This window comes from Lonchura striata, chromosome 2, assembly GCF_050655825.1.
Source record: "Lonchura striata isolate lonStrDom1 chromosome 2, ASM5065582v1, whole genome shotgun sequence".
Classification (NCBI taxonomy): domain Eukaryota; kingdom Metazoa; phylum Chordata; class Aves; order Passeriformes; family Estrildidae; genus Lonchura; species Lonchura striata.
The window spans coordinates 11,892,876-11,902,015 of record NC_140704.1 but is presented as its reverse complement, the minus strand read 5'-3'; the positions used below and the strand labels follow the sequence as shown (position 1 = coordinate 11,902,015).

The 9,140-nt window shown below is 37.1% G+C and overlaps 1 protein-coding gene across 3 annotated transcripts in view; it reads right to left on the bottom strand.

The window, feature by feature from the left end:
* Window positions 1-318: 318 nt before the first annotated feature.
* The window catches only part of PFKP (phosphofructokinase, platelet), a 41,338-nt gene continuing 32,516 nt past the window's right edge, over window positions 319-9,140 (bottom strand). For 2 of the 3 annotated variants that reach the window (XM_077789061.2, XM_077789058.2), the window contains 7 exons: window positions 8,135-8,287; window positions 4,524-4,688; window positions 3,467-3,528; window positions 2,884-2,995; window positions 2,043-2,142; window positions 1,323-1,428; window positions 319-848 (listed from right to left, as the gene is read on the bottom strand). In XM_077789061.2, the coding sequence (XP_077645187.1) occupies window positions 698-848; window positions 1,323-1,428; window positions 2,043-2,142; window positions 2,884-2,995; window positions 3,467-3,528; window positions 4,524-4,688; window positions 8,135-8,287 (849 nt within the window). In that variant the 3' untranslated portion in view covers window positions 319-697. The remainder of the gene's footprint in view (window positions 849-1,322; window positions 1,429-2,042; window positions 2,143-2,883; window positions 2,996-3,466; window positions 3,529-4,523; window positions 4,689-8,134; window positions 8,288-9,140) is intronic. The other variant, XM_077789057.2, reaches the window with a different exon arrangement.

Sequence of the window (9,140 nt, the reverse complement as noted above, 5' to 3'; positions counted from 1 at the left end):
TCTTAAAGAAGCTCTAAGAAAAAGGAAACATGAAGCAAGGGCCACGTTACACCCTTATGAATCTCACATTGCTAAAGCTGTTCCTCCCCACTCCCAACCCCAAGAACTAGTTTTATCCTTCCTGTACAAGGAGGATTCCAACTCCTAGCTTGATCCTGAAGCAGCAAGGAGTGTGACTGAGTGTTGCTCTGGTGTGACTGACTACTTCCTGCAGAGTTGAGGAAAGAAAAGGGGACGTTCTTTTTCCTTCACTGGAGTCTATAGAAAATCCTTCATGAACTATTCCTGCAGCTGTTTAAAAGCAAATGAACACACATGTGATGTTTGCAACAGTATTTTATTTCACTTCAGAAACATTAAGCACATCCTGTAACTCAACACAAGAACTAGCCATCTACACTTAGTTTTGGGGTGTAAGTACTCTGAAACAAAGTGCAGTAGATGAGTAACTTACGGAGTGCATAGAACGGTGTTGCACTTGTTTGTTTAAGGGCAGTATCAGTACTGGTGTTTTAGATGCAAGGGTTTGTTTCAAACATAACACACAAACAGGACAGAATCTGTGTGACAGCTGAACGTCTTGTTTCACATAAAGTGCTGGAACAATAATTTAAATGTTTCAAAACAAAGCTTTAACGATTCTAAAGCATTGTTACTCACAATGTGCATCTATGACAACAATTTAAATGTGGTGTGTTTAGATGGCTCCGGTCTCAGCTTCCTTTGGGAGCATGGCCACGTGTTCCAGCTGGCCTGAGTCTGACACGTCGTAGCTGGTCTTGTACTTGGCCAGGATCTTCATCAGCGGTCGCAGCTTCAGCCACCACTGCTCCTTGGGAATCCTGTGTCTGGAGGGGGAAACAGGGAGATGAAATACAGGAGGGTAAAGCAAACACCTTCCTTAAAAATGGAAGCAGGCACTGACTGGCATGGAGGGATGTAAAACGTTGATGCAAAATGAGAAGAATCAAGGACAGAATCCCAGATGAACAGGTCTTAATGGAAGATGTTAAGCATAATACCAAATTTGGCACAAAAATGCTTGCCCCACTGAACTGAAACAGAAGTAAAGTAATTCTAGCCGTTAAGGCAAAGACTATCACATGGAAGTTACTTAATAGGACAGCTGAGTCCCAGACTTGTAAGACTTTCAAGTGTAAGGAGGATGAAGTAAAAGCAAAAGGCAAGAGAAGAGAACAATCCAAGTGGATCTGGCAGAACTGAGGCCTAAGGCAAAAGCAGTAAGGCGTTGGGAAGTGTTTGTTTGAAGTGGTGCAAGGCAGGCTGTGGTGAGGTGTTTACCACCAGCAGTGCATACTTACACAAAGTCTGTTTCACTCTTCAGCTCAGCCACGGGTTGGAAAACAAGGTTGCGTCTCCGTATTCCCAGCAAACAAACTGAGTCATCAGTATTGGCAAATACTTTTCCTAAAAATAATGAAGTAATTCAGCACCTTTCTTACAAGTATAAGGGCAAATACCACTTTTCTGCAATTAAACTGAACAAAAACTTACAGTAGCCTAATTTCAGCTACTGATTATTTAATAGATTGAAATAACCAAATTAGTGCTTTAATAGGGTTAGATCTTCACTTTTTTAGCTTAACTTCGGTGATTAGCAATGAAGTAAGAGTACAATTAAACAACAAAATGATTGAATTTTAGCATCCAGTTTTAGATCAGATTTTAGGAAGTAGTGCTTTACAAAAGTTCTTAAAGACTAAATATTACCTCCTTCTGTCTCCCATGAAGGCAGCATGAAACAAAAAAGAACAAATGTAACTATACAAATATTAATTCCTGCATGCATGAAAACCTTCTATCACACTGGCTATTTTGTTTAAGAGGATGGTGAAACAGCTATCTGAATTATTGTTCATATAGTAAGAAGCACAGTAAGGTATCACTGAATAATAAAAATACCAAGATGGGAAGAAGTATGTTGACTAATAAATATTCATATGTTTGTGAAGTGGAGGACTCTTACAGACTGACAGACAATCAAAGACAGTAACAAGAGACTGCACCAAACGTTTCTGCACCTTTCCGGTAGGTTTCTTTCAGTTTTTTGGAGATCCACTGCATAGCTTTCGCTGAAATTTTTGTCCCAAAATTTCTATCAAATGGTGAAGGTGCTCCACCCTGTGCAAAAATTGAATTCTGGGTTAGCTTATCAAAGCAGGATTGGTGTGTTTCATCAGTTATCTCTGCTAATTTCCATTTCCCTCACTTAGAAAAGCAAAACAAAAGCTCCACCCCGTCAGTCAATCTAAGATGTTTAAAATTTGTATTCAGCACCTGTGGAATTCTCACAGAATCAATACTACTTCTCACTTAGGACAATCGAGGGGATTGTGCATTTTCCTCCACTTCAGCCTCGGTGATGAGTGTAGCCAAATCAGGAACTCCCTTTGCCCACCAACCAGCTGCACAGTGAGATAAAGCAATGCAGACAGCAGCACAGGCCAAAGGAGTAGCTCACTTCTGTTTCTTCCACAGAAACACCCATCTGCACAGATTTTCTTAATGAAATCTCCACTCTTGAAGAGGGTTCAAGAGGCAGATATATTGTGGACGGGCAGATAATTGTATTATGAAGAAGGTATTACAATTCATTATAAGACAAAAAGTGGATTTATTAATATAGACAGAAGAGGAATAAAAATGAAATTTTTAAAGAATCTAATGCATTTTCCCCTGATTTTTAAAAAGGGCTTGCAATAAAACCTGATGCTAAAAAACTTTCTGAGTTGCCTACAAACAAAATTCCACTTTGTTTCCCTTAATCTTAAATCAGACTTGTTTTAAATGCTTGAATAGTGTACTGTATATACTTTGTGCATACAAAGTTAGTGCTGTCTGTAGCTTTAGGGTTGTATTTACCTGCTGCATATGGCCCAATACATTTTTTCGACAGTCAAACACTCCTTTTCCTTCTTCAGAATACAGCTGATAAATGAAATCAGTTGTGTAGTTTTCATTGCAGTTCTCATTTCTGTAACAATTAGGGCCAGATAATTAGCAAATTAAAGCACTGGATGTCTTTGCAGCTACTGAATGCCAAGTCTTTTTTTCTTGATAGCAGTAATCCTGGCATGGACATTTTCACCTGATCACATACACTCACTTCATGTAACAGGCTCATGATTTTTAAGGTTTTTATAGTAAAGGCCATAGTGTGACACACTACCTTTAGTAAAAAAGAATCTGCAATAAAAGACAAACCCAACAAGAAAACAGACTGAAAAGGAGGATGAAGTATTAGATTACAGAGCAAATATCTTCACACAGAAAGAAGTTTTGGACTTGAACTGCCTTTTGGAGCAACAGCTTTTCTAAAAATCTCAAGTTAAAGAAATAATCAGGGAATATAGACTAGGAGTGTCATTCCAAATAGCCAAGCAGCCTCCCTGGCTGGGAATGCTCAGTATCACTGATGCCATCTATTACAACTACTTTTACCTACCTCAGCACTAGACCACGCTGGATACTGGTTTTCATTTTTTCAGTCAAGTGTTCCACATTAGCCTAGAAACAAAAGTATTTTTAAAGATTCATACAGAGCTCTGTATCTGAAACAACTTTAATGAGCCTACATTTCCTGAAAACTTCTGCCAAATATTCCACATAAAGCGAATTCAAATTATCAAGATTTTTGGAGATGCAAGAAAACTTACTGTGTATGTCTATTCATCCTGGGTTAAAACTAACCTTTTTCTTTATGTCAGAAGTAATTGATTTTATTAAATCAAAGGAGGTTTTTATATGCTATACTGGTACAGCATCCAGCTTGATATACATAAAAATACAGAAATTGCCACTGAAGTTTACAGCTTGACCTTAGTTCCAGTCCTGCCAACAACTGCATGGGGATAAATTCTGATTCATTTCACATCTCTCTGCTTCTCAGGAAATTTCTATCCTTTTATCTTTGTGTTTGTCCATGACTGCAGCAAACACTAACCATCTCAGAAGTATAAAGTCCTCACAACAGACAAGTTCTATATTGGCTTGTGTATGTACTACAACATAATCCGTAATCCTTAAAGCCTGAGGGCTTTATTTTAGTAACACCTCCAGACATGCTCTGAATAGCTGTGGTAACAGAGTCAGTATCTAATAAACCTGCCGTACCAGTCAGTTCTTGTCCTGAGCAGCCTTTAAACACAACTCTAGCATAATGAAAAAAATACTGTTTTCTTGTTTTTGGCTTTATTTTACAACTACCCATGTCCATTTAATTTGAATTTTAATCAGAAGACTACAAATGAAACAATCTTGTAAGTGCTTAATTGCCAATACAATTATTTTTGTCATTTTACTGAACTTGGGTATCACCACTGATTGTGTCTACAGTTCTTTATATAATGTTTTAGCACAGGAACTGGCATGACAAGCACAGATTTTAGGCCCAACCTCAGCTGTTTTTTCTTTCATGAGCCATCTACTTCAAGTATACACATTATGATACACACGTACAACAGCTTTAGATCTACTAAGAATGGGCAAAAGGTGCTGAATACCTGGAGCTCTCTGATATCAAACTGCTCTTCGAAGATGTAAGCAGCATCAGCTCCTGCTGCCAGGGCCCCCATGTTGGCCAGGTAGCCGCAGTAGCCGCCCATGGTCTCGATGATGAACACGCGGCGCTTGGTGCCGCTGGCCGACTGCTTGATGCGGTCACACGTCTGCTCAGAGACACCACAGCCTGAGTATGCACTACAACCCCTCACTGCTTATGTTTTTGTATGTCATGCAACTTTGTGACACCTACTGGTAACAAAAAAGTTAAAAATAAAGCATTTATAAATAATGAATCTTTAAGGAATTCCAAAACGGCATAGCCCATGTAACTATAATAATTATCCAATAAATGATTTCTTACAAATCATATACTAAACACTGGAGTAGAAATAAAATATTTTTCTACTAGCAACTTTTAACATCTACTTGCTTCCTGCAACTACTGAAACAATAATTTATTTTGGTTTGTAGTGGCATTAACCAGCTGTTTCTGTGTTTTCTAGCATAGATACAAATAGATATAATGAAGTTTTTCAAGGAACTGCGGGATGAATAAACTTCTTTAACTCTATTGATTACTTAAGGTTACTTCTCCTTAGTATTGATATTAAAATTCACTGCATTCCCATCTGTACTGAACTTAAGTCCTGAGCATGTACTGCCCAATTACTTTCCAGTAATGATTTCCACATAAATATAATTCTTTCAAGCACTACTCGTGCATGTTTTAAAATGCTTTTGGTTTTTTACTAACACATACATAGTTACTGTAAGAAGATTGATATCTCCACTTGCACGTTACTCTGAGAAGCATAAGGAATGTTCTCTACACAGAGATCTGTTACTTACATGAAACCAATTAACGCCAATATTGTCAGAGCTGCCTAAAAGAAATGGAAAGTAACGAAGACAGGCAATCTCCAGTGCAGTAAGACCTAGGAATCTTAGGAAAACACTGTAACTCAGGAAAATGCAGAAACCTAGGAACTAGTTTACTATCCACCTTTAGGTTTTAGTAATACTCAAGAATCTATTTGACAAGCTCACCTCCTGGAATGAATTTTTCTACCATTTTAAAGTTGTTGATTAATGTATTTTCCTTTCAGAAAGCAAGTCTGAGAAACAGAGTTCCTATTTTCTTCTTTGTCTTAGAAACAAATAAATAGGATATACCACGCTTTGTGACAGGAAGAATTTTGTGAAACTAATGTAGTGTCCCAGCACCAGTTCTGTTTAATAAAAATGGAAATGAAAGTACCTGGAAAGTTTGTCATCATGCAACCTGAATTATGGTAACATTAAAATATCCCCATGATTTACTGAGTTTTTGAATGAGTAGTGTCTGGAATATTTGAGGTATTTCTAGTTCACAGTTTATTAAAACCAGAACTTCATTCAGCTAACTGAAAATACTACTTCAGGCTGAAATTCAGATTGTGAGCAATATGGCCCTTAAAACCATACCTAACATATCACAGAACAAATCATTACCTGATATGTGAGAAAACAATATAAAAACTCTAGAACTTCTAGCATAATACAGTTTAATGCATTTAAAGACTAAGACCAGCATATGCATGTATTTAGGTCAAGCTAGCAAAAGATACATATAATTTAATTTATACATATTTATGTATTTACATATATGCATATTATGTGCTTACACACAAAACTGCAGCATTCACATGAATTTATTCTGAATATATATATTATGTTATCCCAAGCAGAAAAGTATCTCCATAACAAACTACGTCACAAAAGTCTCTGCTGATATTCTAGCATTTTTTCAAAATTACACTTTTACGTGTCTTGGGTTTTACAGTGTCACCAAGCACTTTACTTTCTCCTTGCAGACATTGTTTCATGAAAATTTTTACAGAACACTGGAGCACTGGAGCAATTTAACTAATTTTATAAAGAGCTGCCTGAAACTGGATAGGTACTATGTGTTTAACTTATGTTGTAAAACAATCTCGTCTTTAGACAATAAAGATACATTGGAAGATTTCCACTATTTTGAGACTTCAAATATTTGTAAACCCCAAGATTTCTAAAAAGATCTTCCATTGCTAGCAGGAGAATGAAATTTTCTGCCTTTTGAGAATCTCCAAGTAATAAGCAAGGAGGTAAATCAGTCAAGGCCTATGGGACTAATCACTTGAAATCGACTTAGAAGGGATTCTGTCCTTGACTGTACAAGAGACAGAGTACAAACTTTCTACTACTCTTGCTTTCTCAGAATGACTGTGACAGAAAATACCCAAATGTGAAATTGGCACAGACAGAATTATTAATTCATACACTACACTACAGGCTGGAAAAGCCAAACCTCAAATGCCAGGTTTCAGACATCATAAACAGGGCATGAGGGCTCTTTTTGGAATTCTATTGCTAGTTGAGCTTTCATATGAACTGACCCAGCTTAATGAGAAATCCTAATGTTCGAAACTCTAAATTCAAGTGTTCTGCTATTAACATTAGCTAAACATCCTAATGACAGTAAAATTCAAATGATACAACCTTTTTTTTTTACAGAAAGAATTACTGATATCTATAAAAACTAATTAAATTAGTACCAAAAACAATTACATAAGAGGAAGCAGCAGTATATTAAATCATTTGTTGCCCCATTGTGTTTCCAAAGTTATCACTTTTGAAGGTGCATCGTCACAGACTTAGCTACTTCTATAAACGTCAGGGCAAGGGGGGGAAAAGCTAAAGGAGTGGTGAGGTACCAATGTCCTACCTATGAATGTTGCTACACGATGAGCTTTTTCACTCACTATGTAAGAACACTACACAAAGCAGGAAAACAAACCTGCTTTTCCCAACCCCCCGGATCTGTACTCTTGATTGGACTTCCTTGTCAAATTACTTCATGATTTGTTATATGGCATGCTAATGATGGGTTTGATAAAACTCAAAGCTGCTAAGATTTACTCATTTGTTTGCATTACATCTCAGCTCAGTTCCCTTTACTGTGTCTTAAGCAGAGCAAATAGGACTGAAAGAGCTCATGGAAGTTGTACCCAATGAAAAAACTATGATAGACTAGAACACGGATTGTTCTGACCCTGCACTGTTTAGCTGAACATCAGTGACAGACTTAACTGCTTATCCTACCCATGCATTTATATGCACTTAATGTATGCTAAGCCTAATGGAGTCTACAGGATTATTTACGTGTGATATTTATGTGTTTAGTGTTAATCACCTACTTAAAATGCTCTACAGCACTGAGCTCAGTCAATAGTTCATCCAACAAATGGGACATTTATTTATAAAACATGTGCTTTCTTCTTCTATCTAAGTAATATGTAAGATAAAAATGAAATTGAAGAAAGCAAAATATTTGATTCTCAGTAAAAGCAAATAACCTAAGCACTAATGCAAGAGTCTTGAAGAACAAAAGAGAGTATCCAAAATTTAAGCATTTAACATGACACTTTTTCTAAGGTTAATCTTTAATCAGTCTTGGAAAACTGAACTATTAACCATTAAAACACACAAGTAACTGAGTTATATAAGAAAACCAGACATTGCAAAGTCTTTTAGTGTCCTCATCTTATGCATTTTATCATCTTAACTTTTAAAAGATATGCAGTCTTACCTCCACAATAGCATTCAAGGCAGTGTCAGTGCCAAGGCAATTGTCTGTGCCTGGCACATTGTTGCTAATAGTAGCAGGTACCACACACATAGGAACTCTAAACTCCTCAAAGCTGGCACGCGCCTCGTAGAGCTGCAGACAACTTTCAAAGGCCTGAAGCAGTGGTACAAGTGTGAGTGGAACATTCCTTGTCTTTGGACTGCTCTGCTAATGACTCCTGGCATGTGATGGTAAATGTGGCTGTCCACTGGCCCAAGTAAATACAATTGGTGAGATTATTTTGTGGGGGTGGGGTGGAAATATCCTGTACATACCACAACAGTGCACTGGGGTTGCATTGGCACAATGCTCTTTGAAGAAATGCAGAGGATTAGTACATGTTAGTACAGACTGAAGGTGAAGTAAGCACAGCAGAGAGGTCTGAAGCAGCTGGGTAGAAAAGGATGGCAATAAGCTAGACTGGAAATCATTCCACAAGAAAGAACTTAAAGAACAGAGTTTGATACATGCTAAAGAGCTTAGAAAGTTAACTAGTAAAACCCTTGCAACCTGAAGAAAATGCTTAAAGAAAGACACTTTTTAAAAAAACTATGTTATCCTAGAAAGTCAAGACACACATCTATTTCCACCAAGAGAAAGGAAAAAAGAAATTCACCCATGCCTTCAAAGTTGCTATCAACATCACACATCTGCCTCTGTGAACACAGACTGGATGTAGGCCTAGAAAAATCCAGGAACATATGCACATGGATGAGTTAATAAAAGTTTGCAAGTATAGCTCAAGGATTCTTTGAAAAGCAGTTTTAGGTCCTTGGAAAGACTCCAAACTCTACAAAATATATTATCGTTCAAAAGGATAAGGTGCTCCTACTGGATGTCAAAATAAATGTTAAGATTTTGCAGCTGTTTTAGGTAAACATACATTACACTATTCCAATTATTTCTAATCTAAACTCATCAGCATCTCTCATGAAGTGTGGCAATTTTTCAAACTGCCTATGTAATG